This window comes from Oratosquilla oratoria, chromosome 27 (genome assembly GCF_046742065.1).
Source record: "Oratosquilla oratoria isolate Oo_2021 chromosome 27, ASM4674206v1, whole genome shotgun sequence".
NCBI classification, from domain to species: Eukaryota; Metazoa; Arthropoda; class Malacostraca; order Stomatopoda; family Squillidae; genus Oratosquilla; species Oratosquilla oratoria.
Genome location: NC_134803.1, coordinates 13,079,154 through 13,102,447, shown reverse-complemented (window position 1 = coordinate 13,102,447; position 23,294 = coordinate 13,079,154). Strand labels below are relative to the sequence as shown.

Below are 23,294 nucleotides of genomic sequence, written 5' to 3'. Positions count from 1 at the left end.
GTGAAGTATTAAGTTTGGTGGTCTGTCTTGAAGAGCTTGTGTAGTGATTGGGTGTATTTATCAAGTTGTATTTACCTAGTTGTATCTTACAGTAAATGGGAGCTAAGCTCGTGCTGTCCTGTCATTGTATCTCTTAAATTCTTGTATTGTTTTTGCACACACACTTTTTCCATCCAGTGTGCTATAGGAAAAGGTAAGGATGTTTTTTGGGTTTTTATGGATCTGGAAAAGGCTTATGACAGGGTAGACAGGAAGGCACTGTGGGAGGTACTGCAGATATATGGGATAGGAGGAAACCTGTTAAGAGCAGTCAAGAGTTTTTACGAGAGTAGTAGAGCTTGTGTTAGGATTAGAAATGGAGAGAGTGAATGGTTTGAGGTAAAGGTGGGACATCGTCAGGGATGTGTTATGTCGCCTTGGCTGTTCAATCTTTACATGGATGGGGTGGTGCAAGAGGTGAATGCAAGGGTAGTGGGTGGGTTGGAGATGATTAAAGAAAATGGAGAAAAGTGAGAGGTGAGCCAGTTGTTGTTTGCTGACGACTCTGCACCTGTAGCAGGATCAGAGGAGGGATTGAGGAAGTTAGTGTCAGAATTTGAGGTGTGTGAAAGAAGGAAGCTGAAGATAAATGTGGGTAAAAGGTTATGAGATGTACAGGGGGAGAGAGTGACAGCAGGCTGAAAGTGAGCATTAAGGGTGAAAGACTGGAGGAAGTGGATAGTTTCAGATACTTGGGTGCGAATGTCGCAGGAAAGGGAGGCGTGGGGGTGGAGGTAGAATGTAGATTGAGAGAAGTGAGCAAATGCCTTGGTGGATTGAAAAGTGTAATGAAAAATAGACATCTGGGAATGGATGCTAAGAGGAGGTTATATGAAGGAGTGATTGTGCCAACAGCATTATACGGGGCAGAAACATGGAACATGAGAGAGGAAGAGAGAAGTAGTTTGAATGTGTTTGAGATGAGGTATCTGAGAAGTATGATAGGGGTTACTAGGCTGGATAGAGTGAGAAATGAGGTGAAGAGAACAGGGGTGGAAGGGGAACTGGGAGATAGGGTTGATGAAAGAGTATTAGGATGGTTTGGACACGTGGAAAGAATGAATGAAGAAAGTAAAAGAAGTATGGAAGGCAGAGGTGGAAGGAGTGAATATGAGGGTGCGTCCTAGGATGAGATGGATGGGGTGAAAGGGGCATTACAGAATAGAGGAATGTGTGTGAAGGAAGGATGGGAGAGGACAGAAGATAGGGGTGAATGGAGAGGGGTTGTGTATAGATGATGCTGTGATGCATGAGGGGGAGTGGGTGGGGGATGGGGGGTAAGGAAGTATGTATGAGAAAAAATTTGATGCAGCCCAAAGGGATTTCTTCCCGTCTTCTCCTTTTCTGCATGAGGGGATGGAGAGGGGGGGGGTCGCCGAATTTATGAAGTGGCCTTGCTGTGGATGTCCTGTGTCTTGCGACACTGCTTCTGATCCAGGGCAGTGGACAGGATGCAGGGATGACTTGTCATCCAGGAGGTGCCAAGATAAGAAGGAGGGTAGAGGGGAGTGGAATATATAGGAAATGGAATGGGTGGGAGTGGTTTCTATGCCTTTTTCTTTTTGGCTACCCCCCGTGTATAGGGATAAAGCCTTTGGTATATGTATGTATGTATGTATCTTTTATCACTCACAGATTTTTGCTACTGTACTCGTAAGAGAAACCAGGCTGTAATTTGTTGGGTCTTCCTTATTTCCTCACAATTTATTCAACATCGATAAGACTAAACTACAGTGAGTCCTCCTTATATGTTAATTCTTTATCTGGTAAATTCACAGTTATGGTATTTGGTAATTACTACCCTCGATTCTATTTATGGTAAGAAAAATTCACAGATACAGTATCCGCTCGTGTTTTGTTTACACTGTACCATAGCGCCACCATGTCGTGCGGCCACCACAACAACCAGTTTCTTCCCGTGTTTCCCTTTGAACACAAATTAAATCCTTACGTTGTGTTTTTTTGTGGATATTATCATGACGCACCCATAATGGCCACAAAACATTCCACAAGACACTGTTGGAGTTGAAAAGGCAAAGCGAAAGAGGAGTAGTCTGACATTGGAGGTAAAATTAGATATTTTGAAGAGGAAAGAGCAGGGAGAAGGTACGTCTGCTATAAGTCGAAACTTAGGCCTAGCCCCAGTCAACAGTCTGGACGGTGTTGAAGAATCATGAGGCTATAATAAAAGCTGGGGAGAATGCAATGCATCTGCAGAGCAAATTGCTAACAAAATACTGTGAGCCAGTAATGGATAAGATGGAAAGGTTGCTCAAAATGTGGATCGACGACCAGAATCGTCAAAATATGGCTCTGTCTTTGAATTTAATCTGTCAGAAAGCATTGCCCATTATTGAAAGACTGAAGGTAGAAATGGGAGTGGAAGACTTTGAATTTAAAGCAAGCAAAGGATGGTTTGATAAATTCAGGGGACGTTCAGCTCTCCATGATATCAAGGTCCATTTCTAATCCTAACACAAGGTCTACTACTTTAATAAACTCTTGACTGCTCTGAACAGCTTTCTTCCTATCCCATATATCTGCAATACCTCCCACACTGACTTCCTGTCTACCCTGTCATAAGCCAAATCCATAAAAGCCCAAAATACATCCTTACCTTTTCCTATAGCTTTCTCACATATCTGTCTTACCACAAAAATCTGATCTATGTAATCCCTACCTGTCCTAAAACCACACTGTTCCTCACCAATTACTCCCTCTGTTCCTCTCCTAATCCTCTCAATCAAGATCCTCCCATAAGCCTTCCCAACTACACTCAACAAGCTAATCCCTCTGAAACTACTACACTCACACTTGTCCCCCTTTCCCTTGTAAAATAGAACTATACAGGCACTCCTCCAGTCCTCCGGCACTCTACCCTCTCTTAAACAAACATTAAATAACCTCACAAGCCAGTCCACCATAACTGTACCTCCTTTTTTCAGACATTCTGCATGGTATCCATCCAACCCAGGTGCCTCACCTGCTGTCATCATCTTAACAGGTGCTTTCACTTCATCTTTCTCTATTTCTCGTCCATTTTCCTCATTCATCACTCTCATTTTCTTAGCACTTCCCACAGCAACTACCTTTCCCTTCCTATCCTCCACATTTACCAACTCCATGAAATACTCTGCCCACCTTCCTCTCACTGCCTTCTCTTCCATTATCATCTTTCCATCTGCACCTTTTACCTTTTCTTCTCTACTTGATTTGCCCCCTCTTCCTCTTTTAACTTCCTTCCAAAACATCTTTTTATTACTTTCAAAATTTTCTGTCATACTCTTACCCCATTTCACATCTGCTCTCCTCTTTGCTTCCTTTATCTTATGCTTAATTTCCCTTCTCTTTACTTTGTACCTCTCATACGATTCCCTCATCCTACTTTGTAGCCAATCTATGAAATCTTGCTTCTTACAAAGGATTACAAAGGCGGAGCATGCCGACAGGAGACCTTTGGATCCATATCTAGGTCGGATGCAAAAAAAAAAAAAAAAAAAAATCATATTAATAATAAATTAAAACTATAATAATGTAAATAACAAATAAAATAAATAAATGCATAGGTATAGTTGAATAACAAACAAACAGGTAAATAGTAAATGATAATAAATTGACATATAACTAATAATAAATGAAAATCAGACAGACAAATTATAACAAAACAAAAACAAATAATATAACATAAATTATAATCATTACAGCATCTTACTTAGGTATTTATCTAAATGATTCTTAAAGCTTCGAACTGCAGCCTTCTTTGCTTCCTCATCCCAGCATTCACTACCCTTCCTTCCATTTCCTTCTGCCCTCCTTGTTCCATACAGTATCTTTGCACACCTTATGACTCCCTCCTTGAACCATCCCCATTTCTCCTCCACTCCTAGTTCTACGCTATCTTTCACTCCCATTCTTCTCTCAGCTTCTTCTTATATTCCTTCTCCTTTTCTTTCTCATTTAAGTTAGTTCACTCTAAGTACCTCTCTATCTTCTGCCCTTTTCCCCTCTCTCCACCTATTCTCCAGTCTCAATTTACCTTTCACCAGAAAATGATCTGATATTCCCCCACTCTCTCCCCTTAGAATATGTACATCCTTAACTCTTCCTGCCATACTCCTGGTCACCACTATCTAGTCCATTAACGCTCTATCTGCATCCCTTCCATCCACCACCCTCTCCCATGTGTACTTATGCTTGACTTTCTTCCTGAACACTGTATTTGCTATCATCAACTCTCTTTCAAGACACATCTCCACCATCAATTCTCCACTATGATTTTTACCTGGAATTCCATACTTCCCAATCATTCCATCTAATGGTTCATTCCCTACCCTAGCATTAAGGTCTCCCAATACAACTACATTGACATTTCTCCCTAATCCCTCTATGCACTCATTTAAATCTATCCAAAAAACCTCCCTTTCCTCTACACTCTTCTCACTACCAGGCCCATACGCACTTACAAAAACCCACATCTCCCTTCCCAGCTTCACCTTCATCCACATCAACCTTGATGAAACCTCCTTCCACTCCACAACACACCCACCTATCTCTTCACTTACTAGAATAGCCACCCCTTCCCTCCCTCATCCCTTTTTCACTCCTGATAACTTCAATTTAGTTTAACTCAAAGATACATCCATCTTTCTTCTCACAAACATACTGCCTATCTCTTCCCTTTAACTCTCATCTGTACCACAATCACACACATTAAAAGACCCAAACTATAGGGTACCGGTTGGAAAACTCCTAGACTCTCCTATGCCTTTACTTTACTTTTTTTTTTTTTTTTTTTTAAGGAATGTCCCCTGTGGGGCTACAGGGAGAAGGATACCTGGTCCCAATCCCCGTCCCATTTTTCTTGCCTCATACGATCCAAGTGGGAAGACTTGGTGGCAACATTCTATTCCCCACCACAGGGTAGGCAAAAAAAGGAAATGAATATTCAGAGAAATGGTACATGACAGTAACAAGGGGTTGGGGGACAGTATAACAGTCTTCCGCTATCACATACAAAATAATGTGTGGCTGCATGCTACTTTGCCACAATAACATGCAGCCAATACCCCGGATGGTGGTAGATAGGAATATAATAGGAAGAGTTAAGGATGTACATGTTCTAAGGGGAGAGAGTGGGGAATATCAAATCATTTTCTGGTGGAAGGTAATTTGAGAGTGGAGGATAGATGGAGAAAGAGGAAAAGGGCAGAAGGTAGGGAGGTGCTTAAAGTGAACTGCTTAAATGAGAAAGAAAAGAAGTACAAGAAGCTGACAGAGGAGTGTGAGAGAGTGAAGGATAGAGTAGAACTAAGAGTAGAGGAGGAATGGGGATGGTTCAAGGGGGGAGTCACAAGGTGTGCAACGATAGTGTGTGGAACAAGGAGGACAGGAGGATATAGAAGGAAGGGTAGCGAGTGGTGGGATGAGGAAGCAAAAAAGGTTGTAGAAGAGAAAAAGTGAGCTTTCACAGAGTGGTTATAGAACAGGACAAGGGAAACATATCAGAGGTACAAAGAAAAGAGAAGAGAAGTAAAGCACAAGAGAAAGGAGGCATAAAGGAGAGCAATGTGAAATGGGGTAAAGGTATAACAGAAAATTTTGAAAATAATAAAAAGATGTTTTGGAAGGAAATTAAGATAGGAAAAGGAGGCAAATCAAGTAGAGAAGAAAAGAAAGATGATAATGGAAGAGAAGGCAGTTAGAGAAAGATACATACATACATACACCAAGGCTTTTTCTCCCTTACCAGGGAGTTAGCCAAAAAGGACAAGGCATAAAATCATTCCCACCCATTCCATCCCTGAAAACACTCCACACCCCTCTACTCTCCCTCCCATCTTAGCACCTCCTAGATGACGGGTCATCCCTGCACCCTGTCCACTGCCCTGGGTCAGAAGCAGTGTCGCAAGACACAGCACATCCACAGCAAGGCCGCTTCAATAAATTGGCGACCCCACCTCTCCGTCCCCCCATATAAAGGAGAGTACGGGGAGAAATCCCTTTGGGCTGCGTCAAAATTTTTGCTCACACACACTACCTCACCCCCATTCCCCCGTCCATTCCACCTCATGCATCACAACATTTTCCATATACAACCATTCTCCATTCACCCATCTTCTGTCCTCTCCCGTCCTTCCTCAACAGACATTCTTCTCTTCCCCAAAGCCCCCTTCACCCCATCCATCCATCTCATCCTAGGATGTCCCCTCATGTTCACTCCCTCCACATCTGCCTTCCATACCTCCTTTACTAGTCTTTCTTCACTCATTCTTTCCATGTGTCCAAACCATCCTAATACTCTTTCATCGACCCTATCTCCCAGCTCCCTTTCCACCCCTGTTCTCCTCCTCACCTCCTCATTTCTCACTCTATCAAGCCTAGTAACCCCCATCATACTTCTCAGACACCTCATCTCAAACACATTCAAGTTCCTTCTCTCTTCCTCTCTTATGTTCCATGTTTCTGCTCCATACAGTGCTGTTGGCACAATCACTCCTTCATACAGTCTCCTCTTAGCATCCATTTCCAAATTTCTATTCCTCATTACACTTTTTAAACAGAGAAGCGAAAGGTAGTTGTAGTGGGAAGTGCTAAGGAAGTGATAGTGATGAGTGAGGAAAATGGGGAGAAATAAGGAAGGATGAAGTGAAGACAGTTGTTAACCACTTCAGTACGGGACTTAAATCTCACGGGCAGCAGCCAATGCCAGCCGTATGACGTGTCGTAATAATAATCGCATCATAAGATATAGTCACCGCTTATATCGATCGTTCTCTCTTTCACCCGCGAATTTTGAAAACCACAGAGAATGGGATTCAGGGCGCATTTGGGAGAATGTAAAAACACAGGGGCGACTACAATAAATATAATCAAGACGCCGATATGGCAGCGTCGCGAATCCACTTGCTCCTCATGACGCCTACGTGTGCGGCACCGTATGGAAGGGGTTAAGATGATGAGAGCAGGTAAGGCACCTGGTCTGGATGGATGCCATACAGAATGTCTGAAGAAAGGAGGTACAGTGATGGTGGACTGACTGGTGAGGTTATTTAATGTTTGCTTAAGGGGGTACGCGACACCTGGGGGGGTGAATTTGGTCAAGATATGGCATTTTTCAAAACTGTGTTCAAAATGTTCGTATACCACTTAGAAATAAATCCCGACAAATAATTTTCCAGCCGAGCGCAATTTAAAGGTCCTGGGTGAGGATTAAAGGGACAGATTTAAAGGCGCAACCCACACTAGAAGGAGGCGTGCCACTTAGGACCTTCAGGCGCAGCGAATAACGTTGAAATTTGATTGAATTTACACTCGCCCAGTGTATCAACGGCCAATACGATTGTGGAGGGGAAGGGAGGAAGGTGGAGGGAGAATATTTCGCCAACTTTGTGCGAAACTAAGCGTTAGTTACCGGCTAACCCTGAAAAGGGAAGTACGCATGTCTCATGAGCTCTCATTGCAATCTATTACTTTAGCTAGTACATATTACTCTTTAGTACAGTCATCATGGGTAGCAAAAAGAACAAAAGAACATCACAATGACAAAAAACAGCAGTTAAAGATGGCAAGCAGTCAAAGACGACTAAAGATCTCACCACCTCTCACTCCACCACCGCCCTCACCTGCACCTCTGTGACGGTGACAGAGGTAAAGGACAACATTAGACTAAACAATTCAAAGAGGAAGATTAAATCCAAAGAAGAAAGCAAGAGGAAAAAGATCAAGGCTATACAGGAAGAAGAAAGAAGAAGTGACATCATATGATGCTGGAGGGGGTGCCCTACCAACATAGATTGGCAAGGGGAATCTGTTGAGGAAAGAGAAGGTGCCCACTACTGGAAAATAAACCTCTTTCCAATGATTTAGATACCCTGAAGACCCCCAGCAGAGAGGTTTCATATGAAGAAACCGCCAAAGGTGCAAAAAAGCAAATTATATGATGTTGTCGTCTGTGCGTCGTCACTACTGTGACATACTTATACTTTAGTTTTTCAGTATTTAAAGTACTTATAATTAAAATATGTTAATAATTTTTACTGTACTTATTATATAATAAGAATTAAGCCATGAAAAAATCAGTCAAATTGGTGAAACTATAAGCAAGTTACAGATATATTCATATTTCAAGTTGCCATATCTCCGTTCGATATTTTTCTACTTTTTTTTAATCATAAAAAATCTAATATACATTAGATTTAGATGAAACTTACAGGGAATATTACTTTTAGTAACTGCTAGGGCCGATCGTTCGAATATTTTGAATAGGATGAAAGAGTTCGGAGTAATAATGGAAACGAGCAAAAAAATTGTATTTTTCACGATTTTTGCCAGCCATTAAAATTGAAATGCCTGTATGCAAAAGTATAAAGGAAATTGTTCAATTACTTAATGACCGGCCCTAGGTGTGCCTACTGACTAATCATAGCCAAAATATAAAACAAATTGGTCCACGTATTATGGTGCTGTGCACTTTTAAATGTCGCTACTGGTATACGTACATGTGTACATATGTACATGTGTACATACATCATTCTGCTTCACCTAAAATGTAAGCAATATGGATACCTATTTACCTGAGAAGTTTCAGCTCTTTACTCTAAATATTTTAGAAAATGACCTCCAGGTGTCGCGTACCCCCTTAAGGGGGTACGTGACACCTGGGGGGGGTGAATTTGGTCAAGATATGGCATTTTTCAAAACTGTGTTCAAAATGTTCGTATACCACTTGAAATAAATCCCGACAAATAATTTTCCAGCCGCGCGCAATTTAAAGGTCCTGGGTGATGTTTAAAAGGACAGATTTAAAGGCGCAACCCACACTAAAAGGAGGCGTGCCACTTAGGACCTTCAGGCGCAGCGAATAACGTTGAAATTTGATTGAATTTACACTCGCCCAGTGTATCAACGGCCAATACGATTGTGGAGGGGAAGGGAGGAAGGTGGAGGGAGAATATTTCGCCAACTTTGTGCGAAACTAAGCGTTAGTTACCGGCTAGCTCTGAAAAGGGAAGTACGCATGTCTCATGAGCTCTCATTGCAATCTATTACTTTAGCTAGTACATATTACTCTTTAGTACAGTCATCATGGGTAGCAAAAAGAACAAAAGAACATCACAATGACAAAAAACAGCAGTTAAAGATGGCAAGCAGTCAAAGACGACTAAAGATCTCACCACCTCTCACTCCACCACCGCCCTCACCTGCACCTCTGTGACGGTGACAGAGGTAAAGGACAACATTAGACTAAACAATTCAAAGAGGAAGATTAAATCCAAAGAAGAAAGCAAGAGGAAAAAGATCAAGGCTATACAGGAAGAAGAATGAAGAAGGGACATCATATGATGCTGGAGGGGGTGCCCTACCAACATAGATTGGCGAGGGGAATCTGATGAGGAAAGAGAAGGCGCCCACTACTGGAAAATAAACCTCTTTCCAATGATTTAGATACCCTGAAGACCCCCAGCAGAGAGGTTTCATATGAAGAAACCGCCAAAGGTGCAAAAAAGCAAATTATATGATGTTGTCGTCTGTGCGTCGTCACTACTGTGACATACTTATACTTTAGTTTTTCAGTATTTAAAGTACTTATAATTAAAATATGTTGATAATTTTTACTGTACTTATTATATAATAGGAATTAAGCCATGAAAAAATCAGTCAAACTTACAGGGAATATTACTTTTAGTAACTGCTAGGGCCGATCGTTCGAATATTTTGAATAGGATGAAAGAGTTCGGAGTAATAATGGAAACGAGCAAAAAAATTGTATTTTTCACGATTTTTGCCAGACATTAAAATTGAAATGCCTGTATGCAAAAGTATAATAGAAATTGTTCAATTACTCAATGACCGGCCTTAGGTGTGCCTACTGACTAATCATAGACAAAATATAAAACAAATTGGTCCACGTATTATGGTGCTGTGCACTTTTAAATGTCGCTACTGGTATACGTACATGTGTACATACATCATTCTGCTTCACCTAAAATGTAGGCAATATGGATACCTATTTACCTGAGAAGTTTCAGCTCTTTACTCTAAATATTTTAGAAAATGACCTCCAGGTGTCGCGTACCCCCTTAAGAGAGGGTAGAGTCCTGGAAGACTGGAGTGCCTGCATAGTTTCACTTTACAAGGGAATAGGGGACAAGAGGGAGTGTAGTAGATTCAGAGGGAGTAGCATGTTGAGTGTAGTTGGGAAGGCTTATGTGAGGGTCTTGATTGAGAGGATTAGGAGAGGAACAGAGGGAGTAATTGGTGAGGAACACTGTTGGTTTAGGACAGGAAGAAGTTGCGGAGATCAGATTTTTGTGGTAACACAGATATGTGAGAAAGCTATAGGAAAAGGTAAGGAGGTGTTTTGGGCTTTATTGGATTTGGAAAAGGCTTACAACAGGGTAGACAGGAAGGCACTGTGGGAGGTATTGCAGATATATGGGATAGGAGCTGTAATGAGTTTTTATGAGAGTAGTAGAGCGTGTGTCAGGATTAGAAATGGAGAGAGTGAGTGGTTTGTGGTAAAGGTGGGACTTCGTCAAGTATGTATTGTGTCACCCTGGCTGTTCAACTTGTACATGGATGGGGTGGTGCAAGAGGTAAATACAAGAGTAGTGGGTCAGGGATTGGAGATGATTAAAGAAAATGGAGAAAAGTGGGAGATAATCCTGTTGTTGTTTGCGGAAAACACTGTGCTTGTAGCAGGATCAGAGGAGGGATTGAGGAAGTTAGTGACAGAGCTTGGGAAGTGTGTGAAAGAAGGAAGTTGAAAATGTGGCGAAAAGTAAGGTGATGAGATGTACAAGTGGTGAAAGTAGCAGCAGACTGGGAGTGAGTATTAAGGGAGAGAGACTGGAGGAAGTGGATAGTTTTAGGTACTTGTGTAAATTTGTGGCAGGAAAGGGAGGAGTGGAAGTGGAGGTAGAATGTAGATTGTGAGAAGTGAGTAAATGTCTTGGTGGATTAAAAAGTGTAATGAAAAATAGATATTTGGAAATGGATGTTAAGAGGAGATTGTATGAAGGAGTGATTATACCAATAGCACTGTATAGGGCAGAAAAAAGGAACATAAAAGAGGAAGAGAGAAGGAATTTTAATGTGTTTGAGATGAGGTGTCTGAGAAGTATGATGGGGGTTACTAGCTAGATAGAGTGAGAAATGAGGAAGTGAGGAGTAGAATAGGGATGGAAAGAGAGTTGGGAGATTGGATAAATGAAAAAGTATTGGGATTGTTTGGACACATGGAAAGAATGAGTGAAGAAAAACTAGTGAAAGAGGTGTGGAAGGCAGATGTGGAAGGAGTTAACATGAGGGGGCGACCGAGGATGTGATGGAAGGATGGGGTGAAAGGGGCATTGGGGAAGAGGGTAATGTCTGTTGAGGAAGGACAGGAGAGGACAGAAGACAAGGGTGAATGGAGAATTGTTGTATTTGATTGATATTTGATTGATATATGAGGTGGAATGGATGGGGGGTGAGGGAGTATGTGTGAGAAAATATGACCCAGCCCGTCTTCTTTTCTGCATGGGGGGATGGAGAGGGGGATCACCGATTTAATGAAGCGGCCTTGCTGTGGATGTGCTGTGTCTTGCAACACTGCTTCTGACCCAGGGCAGTGGACAAGATGCAGGGATGACCCGTCATCCAGGAGGTGCTAAGATAAAAGGGAGGGAAGAGGGTGGAGGGGAGTGGAGTGTAATAGAGTTGGAATGGGTAGAAGTGGTATTTATGCCTTTGTTTTATGGCTATCTCCCTTATGAGTGGGAAAGAAGCCTTTGGTATATGTATGTATTATTATTATAACTACAACTGTCCCTCTGTTATGCTGTCCCCCAACCCCTTGCTGCTGTCCTGTACCATTTCTCTGAGTATTCATTTTCAGTGGTGGGGGAAAAGAATACTACCACCAAGTATTTCCACTTGGATCATAAGAGGCGAGAAGGAAGGGACGGGGATTGGGACTAGGCATCCTTCTCCTTGTAGCCCCACAGGGGACATTCCTAAACGAAAAAGTAAAGGCATAAGGGGGTCTGGGAGTTTTCGGACCAGCACCCTAAGGTTTGGGTCTTTTAATGTGCGTGAATGTGGTACAGATGAGAGTAAAAGGGAAGAGATAGGTAGTATGTTTGTGAGAAGAAAGATGGATGTGTTGGCTTTGAGTGAAACTAAGTTGAAAGGGAAGGGTGAGTGTAAGTTTGGGAGGTTATCAGGAGTGAAGAGAGGGCGAGGGAGGGAAGGGGTGGCTATTCTAGTAAGTGAAGAGATAGGTAAACGTGTAGTGGAGTGGAAGGAGGTTTCCTCAAGAATAATGTGGATGAAAGTGAAATTGGGAAAGGAGATGTGGGTCATATGGGCCTGGCAGTGAGAAGAGTGTAGAAGAAAGGGAGGCCTTTTGGATAGATTGAAATGAGTGCATAAAGGATTTAGGGAGAAATGTCAATGTAATAGTACTGGGAGACCTTAATACTAGGGTAAGAAATGGTCCAATTGATGGAGTGGTTGGGAAATGTGGAGTTCCAGGAAAGAATCGTAGTGGAAAGTTGATGGTGGAAATGTGTCTAGAAAGAGAGTTGATGATAGCAAATACAGTGTTCAGGAAGAAAGTCAAGCATAAGTACACATGGGAGAGGGTGGTGGATGGAAGGGTGGTAGATAAAGCGTTGATGGATTATGTAGTGGTGAATAGGATTATGATAGGAAGAGTTAACCACTTCCATACGGTGACACCTACGTAGGCAGCATGAGGAGCAAGTGGGTACGCGATGATGCCGACGTCGACATCTTGATTATATTTATTGTAGTCGTACCTATGTAACCTCCATTCTCTCTAAACTGGCTTCATCATATTTTCTATGGTTATCAAAATTCACGGGTGAAAGAGAACGAACGATTGAGCACTGACTTCATTTTTTATAATGCGATTATTATGACGCAACATCGCACGTCGGGCAGCTAATGCTGTCAGACGTGCGATGTGCCCCGGAGTGAAGAGGTTAAGGATGTACATGTGCTAAGGGGAGAGGGTGGGGGAATATCAGATCATTTTTTGGTGGAAGGGAAGTTGAGAGTGGAGGATAGATGGAGAAAGAGGAAAGTGACAAAAGGTAGGGAGGTGCTTAGAGCGAACTCTTTAAATGAAGAGGAAAAGGAGGAGTACAAGAAGAAGCTGAAGGAGGAGTGTGAGGGAGTGAAGGATAGAGTAGAGCTAGGTGTGGAGGAGGAATGGGGATGGTTCAAGGAGGGAGTCACAAAGTGTGCAAGGATGGTCTGTGGAACAAGAAGGACAGGAGGAAATAGAAGGAAGGGTAGTGAATGGTGGGATGAGGAAACAAAGAAGGTTGTAGAAGAGAAGAAGCGAGCTTTCACAGATTGGTTATAAAATAGGATGAGGGAGTCATATGAGAGGTACAAAGAAAAGAAAAGAGAAGTAAAGCAAAAGGTAAAGGAGGCAAAGAGGAGAGCAGATGTGAAGTGGGGTAAGAGTATAACAGAAAATTTTGAAAGTAATAAAAAGATGTTTTGGAAAGAAGTTAAAAGAGGAAGAGGAGGCGAATCAAGTAGAGAAGAAAAGGTAAAAGGTGGAGATGGAGAGATGATAATGGAAGAGAAGGCAGTAAGGGGAAGATGAGCAGAATATTTTAGGGAGTTGCTAAATGTGAAGGAGGATAGGGAGGGAAAGATAGTTGCAGTGGGAAATCCTAAGAAAATGAGAGTGATGAGTGAGGAAAATGGAGGAGAAATAGGGAAGAATGAAGTGAAGGCAGTTGTTAAGATGATGAAAGCAGGTAATGCACCTGGTCTGGATGGATGCCATGCAGAATGTCTAAAAAAAAGGAGGTACAGTGATGGTGGACTGGGTGGTGAGGTTATTTAATGTTTTCTGGAGAGAGGGTAGAGTGCAGGAGGACTGGAGGAGTGCCTGTATAGTTCCACTTTACAAGGGAAAAGGGGACAAGTGTGAATGTAGCAGTTTCAGAGCTTGTTAAGTGTAGTTGGGAAGGCTTATGGAGGGATCTTGATTGAAAGGATTAGGAGAGGAAGAGAGGGAATTGGTGAGGAACAGTGTGGATTTAGGACAGGTAGGGGTTGTGTAGATCAGATCTTTGTGGTAAGACAAATATGTGAGAAAGCTAGAGGAAAGGGGAAGGATGTTTTTTGGGCTTTTATGGATCTGGAAAAGGCTTATGATAGGGTAGACAGAAAGGCACTGTGGGAGGTATTGCAGATATATGGGATAGGAGGAAAGCTTCTAGGAACTGTCAAGAGTTTTTATGAGACTAGTAGAGCTTGTGTCAGGATTAGAAATGGAGAGAGTGAGTGGTTCGAGGTAAAGGTGGGACTTCATCAAGGATGCGTTATGTCGCCCTGGCTGTTCAACTTATACATGGATTGGGTAGTGCGAGAGGTAAATGCAAGGGTAGTGGGTCAGGGATTGGAGATGGTTAAAGAAAATGGAGAAAAGTGGGAGGTGAGCCAGCTGTTGTTTGCTGACGACACTGCGCTTGTGGCAGGATCGGAGGAGGGACTGAGGAAGTTGGTGACAGAGTTTGGGAGAGTATGTGATAGAAGAAAGCTAAAGATAAATGTGGGTAAAAGTAAGGTGATGAGATGTACAAGGGGTGAAAGTGGCAGTAGACTGGAAGTGAGCATTAAGGGAGAGTGACTGGAGGAAGTGAATAGTTTTAGATACTTGGGTGCAAATGTGGCAGGAAAAGATGGAGTGAAGGTGGAGGTAGAATGTAGATTGAGAGAAGTAAGTAAATGCCTTGGTGGATTGAAGAGTGTAATGAGGAATAGACATTTGGGAATGGATGCTAAGAGGAGACTGTATGAAGGAGTGATTGTGCCAAGAGCACTGTATGGGGCAGAAACATGGAACATAAGAGAGGAAGAGAGAAGGAGTTTGAATGTGTTTGAGATGAGGTGTCTGAGAAGTATGATGGGAGTTACTAGGCTTGATAGAGTGAGAAATGAAGAGGTGAGGAGGAGAACGGGGGTGGAAAGGGAGTTGGGAGATAGGGTTGATGAAAGACTATTAGGATGGTTTGGACACATGGAAAGAATGAGTGAAGAAAGACTAGTAAAAGAGGTATGGAAGGCAGATGTGGAGGGAGTGAACATGAGGGGACATCCTAGGATGAGGTGGAAAGATGGGGTGAAGGGGGCTTTGGGGAGGAGGGGAATGTCTGTTGAGGAAGGATGGGAGAGGACAGAAGACAGGGGTGAATGGAGAATGGTTGTATATGGATGATGATGTGATGCATGAGGTGGAATGAGCGGGGATGGGGGATGAGGTAGTATGTGTGAAAAAATTTGACGCAGCCCAAAGGGATTTCTCTCCGTCTTCTCCTTTTATGCATGGGGGGACGGAGAGGGGGGGGTCGCCGATTTAATGAAGCGGCCTTGCTGTGGATGTGCTGTGTCTTGCAACACTGCTTGTGACCCAGGGCAGTGGACAAGGTGCAGGGATGACCCGTCATCCAGGAGGTGCTAAGATAAGAGGGAGTGTGGAGGGGTGTGGAGTGTTTCCAGGGATGGAATGGGTGGGAGTGATTTTATGCCTTTTCCTTTTTGGCTACCTCCCTTGTAAGGGGGAAAAAGCCTTGGTATATGTATGTATTATTATAACCATTTTAGTATAAGTAAAATTCTTTCTCACAGCATCAGCTGCCAAATGTATGATGTGTCATACTACTCGCATTATAAAATATAAAGGTACTGTTGTATTACTCATTCTCTTTTACTATGAGTAATAATAAACATAGAAAATGTGATCAAACCAGTTCACAGAATCTGGGGGTAGCACATGTTGAACTACAAATATATATATATATATATATATATATATATATATATATATATATATATATATATATATATATATATATATACCAGTTATTTATCTTCCTAATATATTCAATTCTCCTCACTATAGTTCTGACTTTGGGGAGGAGAATAGAAAATATTAGGATAAAAGATAAATAATTGTGACAATGCTGTGGTGTTTAACTCAGTGTGTATCAAGGACAACCTGCGCCTTAAGTATACAATATATATATATATATATAAGCAAAACACCAATGCTGGCATCCTCATTTACTTGCTTGTGCCTCATGACGCCTGCATAGGTGTCATTGTACCAAAGTGGTTAACCTCTTCAGTACGGGCCAAAATCTCGCGGGCAGCATTAGCTGCCAGATGTACGATGTGTCGTAATAATACTCGCATCATAAAATATAGTCACCGCTTATATCGATCGTTCTCTCTTTCACCCGTGAATTTTGATAACCATAGAAAATGTGATGAAGACAGTTTAGAGAGTATGTCATTACGCATGGGCAACTACAATAAATATAATCAAGACGCCGATATGGCAGCCTCGCATATCCACTTGCTCCTCATGCCGCCTACGTATGCGGCACCGTTTGGAAGGGGTTAATGATAATACTTGAATTTCCTCTTATGTTAAATCTTATCATTCTCCTAGCATCTTCCCCCACAGTTAGTCTCTCTTGCCCCCTGTGCATTCAAAAACTTGAAGTACACAGTCCTCCCACATCTTTCTCTTCCAAAAACAAGTTCATCTACTCTCTTTACTCTCTCATTTCTAGCTGACACAAAATATCTTTATATCTTTTCAGAATTTTCAGACATAGACCTACCCAACCTCAAATTAGCTTTTCTATGATAATATAAAGAAAAAAGTTAAACAAGAAATAATCATCATAACACTAGTAATGCTCTTCCCTTTCTCTCCTCATCTCCATCCTCACCCTCCTATTTCTCCAATTTTCTTCCCTTTCTTTGCCTCTCCTCCCATCTCTGCCCATTTTATCCTGCAATGTCCACTTTTTCCTTTCTTCTGCTCCTCCTCCTGTCCTTGATATTTTCCTTTCCCATACAGGGTATTTAATGTTTGCTGGAGAGAGGGTAGAGTGCCGGAGGACTGGAGGAGTGCCTGTATAGTTCCACTTTACAAGGGAAAAGGGGACAAGTGTGAATGTAGTAGTTTCAGAGGGATTAACTTGTTAAGTGTAGTTGGGAAGGCTTATGGGAGGATCTTGATTGAGAGGATTAGGAGAGGAACAGAGGGAGTAGTTGGTGAGGAACAGTGTGGATTTAGGACGGGTAGAGGTTGTGTAGATCAGATCTTTGTGCTAAGACAAATATGTGAGAAAGCTAGAGGAAAGGGTAAGGATGTTTTTTGGGCTTTTAAGGATCTGGAAATGGCTTATGATAGGGTAGACAGAAAGTCACAGTGGGAGGTTATGCAGATATATGGGATAGGAGGAAAGCTTCTAGGAGCTGTCAAGAGTTTTTATGAGAGTAGTAGAGCTTGTGTCAGGATTAGAAATGGAGAGAGTGAGTGGTTCGAGGTAAAGGTGGGACTTCATCAAGGATGCGTTATGTCGCCCTGGCTGTTCAACTTATACATGGATGGGGAAGTGGGTCAGGGATTGGAGATGGTTAAAGAAAATGGAGAAAAGTGGGAGGTGAGCCAGCTGTTGTTTGCTGACGACACTGCGCTTGTGGCAGGATCGGAGGAGGGATTGCGAAAGTTGGTGACAGAGTTTGGGAGAGTATGTGAAAGAAGAAAGCTAAAGATAAATGTGGGTAAAAGTAAGGTGATGAGATGTACAAGGGGTGAAAGTGGCAGTAGACTGGAAGTGAGCATTAAGGGAGAGCGACTGGAGGAAGTGGATAGTTTTAGATACTTGGGTGCAAATGTGGCAGGAAAAGATGGAGTGAAGGTGGAGGTAGAATGTAGATTGAGAGAAGCGAGTAAATGCCTTGGTGGATTGAAGAGTGTAATGAGGAATAGACATTTGGGAATGGATGCTAAGAGGAGACTGTATGAAGGAGTGATTGTGCCAAGAGCACTGTATGGGGCAGAAACATGGAACATAAGAGAGGAAGAGAGAAGGAGTTTGAATGTGTTTGAGATGAGGTGTCTGAGAAGTATGATGGGGGTTACTAGGCTAGATAGAGTGAGAAATGAGGAGGTGAGGAGGAGACCGGGGTTGGAAAGGGAGTTGGGAGGTAGGGTTGATGAAAGAGTATTAGGATGGTTTGGACACATGGAAAGAATGAGTGAAGAAAGACTAGTAAAAGAGGTATGGAAGGCAGATGTGGAGGGAGTGAACATGAGGGGACGTCCTAGGATGAGATGGATGGATGGGGTGAAGGGGGCTTTGGGGAAGAGGGGAATGTCTGTTGAGGAAGGACGGGAGAGGACAGAAGAAGGGTGAATGGAGAATGGTTGTTGTTGTTGTCGTCGTTCCCTAGACTGTCTGTCCGAGCAGTCCCGTCTCCCCAAGGAATGCTACTGCCGAAACTGGGTTTTCCCACAAATCCTTTATAGAGTGTATGTTGTGTTGTTTGCGTGCATGATTGTGTATAATGCAGTCTTCCATTATGTGTTGTATGGTATGGGGTGAAGTGTCACATCCTGGGCAGCTGTTCACAATGCGGTCATCCAGCCTCTTCTGGTAGCTTAGAAGTGCTGGGTGGTGGCCACACAGTAGTCTGGCCAAGTGGACTCTGTCCTTTCGTGGGAGAGAGGATTCAGAAGGGTGGATATCAGGTGGTCTGGCATGCAGCAGTGTGTTGTCTTTCAGTGTGTTAATGGAGCAGTGAGTGATATGATTATGAATATGTTTCCGGAGGCTGGTATTTGGTGGTTGTGGAGGAAGAGAAGAGAGTATTTGTGCATAATAAAGGTCTTTGGGTGTTGTTTTAATGTTTCTTGGTGTGTGTGGGTGTTCTGCTATGTAGTGTAGCCGGTGTGATGTGTTTGTGGTGGCTGCGGCAAGTGTTTGTGTGCCTCTCATGTCGAGGTGGTCCTTGACTTTGAGGACTTTTGTTTCATGGTGTAAATGGTCTGTAGGTGTTGTATTTGTGCAGCCTGTAATTGTTTTTAGGGCTTTGTTTTGTATGATTTGAAGGGTGTTGTGGTGTGTCTCACAGAGATTAGGAGGCCATGCAGGACTCGCATAATTCAACACTGAGCGTATGCATTGTTTGTATATTGTTATATTAGTTTCTTTGTTTTGTCCAAATGTCATTCTAGTGATTGACTTAGGTGCATTAAGTCTAGGTGTGCATTTTTTTTTTTTTTTTATATTTGTGATGCGTTGTTTGAAAGACATGGATGTATCGTATGTTACACCAAGAATTTTCGGTGTGTTTGTGTGTGGTATTAGAGTGTTGTTGATGTAGAGATGAAGTATGTATTTGTGTTCTATTGTCCAGTTGGTGAGAAGTGTTGCTGTAGATTTGGTTGGAGCTATTTTGAGTCTGTTTGTGATGAACCATGTGTTGAGTGTATCAAGGTATGGCTGGATTATTTCTGCAGCTTTGTCTGTGTTACGATGTGTGCATGTGATTGTTATGTCGTCTGTGTAGGAAGAGATTTGTATTTCTGAGGTGTCTGGTGTGGGTAAGTCATGCCTGTATAGATTAAATAGTGTGGGGGATAGAACTGAGCCCTGTGGTACTCCATTCTTAATGTTTCTGATGTGTGATGATTGGCCATTATATGACACGTAAGCATTCCTACCTGCCAGATTTGGCCAGCCATCTTTTGGTGTTATTGTGCATGTCTGTGTTATATATTTTATTTGTTAGGTTGTGGCGGGGGATAGCATCAAATGCTTTACTAATGTCTAATGTTATAAGAAGTGTTGTGTGGTGGGGCCTATCTGAATTGATGCCATCTAAAATTCTTTGTGTGAGGTTTATCAGAAGAGTGTTTGTGGAGTGTAGTGGCCTAAAACTGTGTTGTGAGTCAGCAAGGGGAATATATGGTGTGACAAGTTTAAGTATTAGGCGTTCAATGACTTTAGAGGGGGTGCAGAGAAGTGTGATTGGGCGGTGCGATGTTGGGATTGTTGGGTCTTTGTTCGGTTTTGTAATGGTGATTATTTTACCATGCTTCCAGATGTCAGGTATAGTGTTGTGTGAATAGCTGTAGGTTGCAATGTTTGTGAGTGCGTGTATACCTTGTGGTCCAATGTGTTTTAGGTGGATGTTGCTTATGTTATCAGGGCCACAGGCAGATGAGTGCTTGAGATTATATATTATGAGTTTTGTCTGACTGTCTATGAAGGGTGTATAGTCTGAGTCTATGGGGAAGTCTTTCTTACGTCGAATGGTGCGTCGGTCGTCAGGGTGAGAAGTGAGATGGCTTGTCTGTGTAAAATGACGTATGAGTGCGTTTTCTTGTTGTCTGTTTGAGGGTAGATTATCTGTTGTTGTGATTATTGCTGCGTGAGAGCGTGTAGTATTAGTGTTGGATAGTGTAATGCTGTTGAGTGTTTTGTACAATTTACTGGTGTTTGTTTTGTGATCAAGTGCATTAGAGAATGGTTGTATATGGATGATGTTGTGATGCATGAGGTGGAATGGGTGGGGGGATGGGGGGTGAGGTAGTATGTGTGAGCAAAATTTGACGCAGCCAGAAGGGATTTCTCCCCGTCTTCTCCTTTTATGCATGGGGGGACGGAGAGGGGGGGTCGCCGATTGAAGGAAGCTGCCTTGCTGTGGATGTGCTGTGTCTTGCGACACTGCTTCTGACCCAGGGCAGTGGACAAGGTACAGGGATGGCCCATCATCCAGGAGGTGCTAAGATAAGAGGGAGTGTGGAGGGGTGTGGAGTGTATTCAGGGATGGAATGGGTGGGAATGATTTTATGCCTTTTCCTTTTTGGCTACCTCCCTTGTAAGGGGGAAAAAGCCTTGGTATATGTATGTACAGGGTATTGGCTGCATGTTTTATGTAGTCATTATTTTAGGGGTTTTAGTGATATCCGTACAGAACAATTCACTCAGCATTATTTTTAGATTGGATACTAGTCTCCACTCAAAAATGAATGGGGATTGCTTTAATTTTTTCTATGTCTTCATCTGCAACCTCCTTAAACCTCTCCTGTACTACCTTGATGACTACATCTTTAGTATGATATTGCCCCCTAAGATATAAGTGCTGGTTATTGCTAACAAAATTGTAAATATTCATATGCTTCCTTTTCTCCTTCCATAGCTCACCATTCCAGCTCTTTTCTTCTCTCCCAATACGTTTTGCCCCATCTTCCCTCCTCTTGTCACCTCTTCCCATGCCTGTACACCATTCTTTCAGTCCTATCCCTTCTATTCTCCCTCTCCTCGCTACCTAACGACCGAACCCTCCACTCTACATCCCATTCCTCTTTTCTCTTCATCCTCTCACCTGCCCCATCTAATTGTATGAGTACATATGAGTAAATGTGTTGTACAGTATTTAGATTTAAAGCAAAAAAATTGTGAGTGACTTCAGCAGTAATAAAAGACTACTTTAATCAGTAGAATTAGTCTGTGCATTATACTTTTATTGTTGTCATTCAGTTAGTCAAAAATGTGTTGGTGGCATAATCAGAAGTGTGCTGGTATCATTTCATATGTTGTGGGTTTGAGTCCTGCACTTCCTTCTGATTCCCAGCAGTGACTGTTACCTGCCTTAACAGTCCAAGTGCATAGGGGATGGATGAAGTGTTCGGCTGCAGCTACACACCACCTGGATCCTCACCTTTAAGATATCAGTCAGTGGGGGTTAACTTTGACAGCACATTGCTGAACCTGCACCTCTAGTGCTGCATTACAAAATTTTAAGAATTTTCTTTTTATTGTGGTTTCAGGTTGAGCTTGCAGATTCAAATGTTAAAGATATGCAACAGAAGTTGTCAGAGCAAGACAAAAAGATTGTTGAGTTAACCTCTTGCCAAATGGAAGGAGAAGCTGTGAAAGTAGAGTTGGACAAGACCAAGGCTCATGTCAAGGTTGGTTGTGCTCAAGGAGCACATGTAGGTACACTATGACTTCATCCTCTGGATTAGTTTTGGGGCCAGTGGATAGGGATTGCTATGTTTTTGGTTCACATCTGGTTGATATAATCTCAGATCACTGGAATAATGTAAGATCTTCATAGTGGACAAATCCATTTACCAAGCAGATTGGCAATAAGAAGCAATAAGTGGAAGTATTATAGATTTTAGAGGAAGATTATGACCATTCAAAGTGAAGTGGTCATTTTATGCTAAATTTATGTTAAATACCCAAATATTTTACTTCCTGATCTCCACTCATAGAGAGTTGATGGTAGCTAACAGTCATGCATGAGTACACATAGGAAAGAATAGTGGATGGAAAGGTGGTTAATAAGACATTAATTGACTATGTAGTGGTATCCAAAGGAAAATAGGAAGAGCTCTGGATGTCCATGTTCTAAAGGAGAGAGTTGGGGGGACTGTCTTTTTTTTTTTAAGTAAATTGAAAGTAGAGGATAGGTGGAGAAAGAGGAAAAGGACAGAAGGTAGAAAGGTGCTCTGAGTAAACAATTTAAATCAGAAGAAAAAGGAGCAGGAGAAGCTGAAAGAAGTGTGGGAGGTGGTGAAGAGTGGGAGTGGAAGAGGAATGGGTATGTTTCAGGGAGTAAGTGACAAGGTGTGTGAAGATGTTACATGGAATAAGGAGGATAGGTGGGAAGAGGAAGGGTAGTGATTGGTGGGATAATAAAGTGAAGATGGTAGTAGAAAGGAATAAGGAAGCATGTAGGGATTGGTTTTAATGTAGGACTTGGGAAACATATGAGAGGTACAAAGAAAGAAGAGAAGCAAAACAAAAGATAAAGGAGGCAAATAGGTCAGCAGATTTGAATGGGTAGAAGTATGACAGGGAACTTTGAAAGTAATAAAAAGATTTTTGGAAAGAAGTTAAGAGAGTAAAGAGGTGAGTGAGGCAGAGGAAAATGTAAAAGGGATGGGTGGACATATGATGGAAGTGAAGGTGGTAATAGTAAGATGGCCAGAGTATTTCATAGAGCTGTTAAATGTGGAGGAGGATAGGAATTGATTGTGGCAGTGGGAGGAGCTAAGAAAACTAAGGTGATGGGGAAGTAAAGTGGTAGAGATATAAGAAAAGATGAGTTACAAGAAGCTTTGAAAATTATGAAAGGGGTGTACCTAGATTGGATTGGTGTCATGCAAAATGTCTGAAAAAGGGATGTAGAGTTATAGTGGACTGGCTAGTGAGGTTGTTTAACATGTATCTAAGGAAGGGGAGAGTGCCCGAGGACTAGAGGAATACCTGTATAGTTCCGCTTTGCAAAGGAGAAAGGAACAATTGTGATATTGTAGTAGTTTTAGTGATCATTTTGTTGAGTGTAGTTGGGAAGGCTTATGGGAGGGTTTTAATTGAGAGGATTAGAGTTTAAGTCACTTGTGCTCT

At 42.2% G+C, this 23,294-nt stretch overlaps 1 protein-coding gene across 8 annotated transcripts in view; it reads left to right on the top strand.

Annotated features, from left to right (window-relative positions):
• Nucleotides 1-23,294, top strand: part of LOC143039904 (mitotic spindle assembly checkpoint protein MAD1-like) — a 186,487-nt gene that overhangs the window by 51,059 nt on the left and 112,134 nt on the right. For 6 of the 8 annotated variants that reach the window (XM_076210251.1, XM_076210249.1, XM_076210256.1 and 3 more), the window contains one exon: nucleotides 21,707-21,847. The exons of the other annotated variants lie outside the window; for them this stretch is intronic. In XM_076210251.1, coding sequence (XP_076066366.1) covers nucleotides 21,707-21,847 — 141 coding nt within the window. The remainder of the gene's footprint in view (nucleotides 1-21,706; nucleotides 21,848-23,294) is intronic. 8 annotated transcript variants of the gene reach the window in all.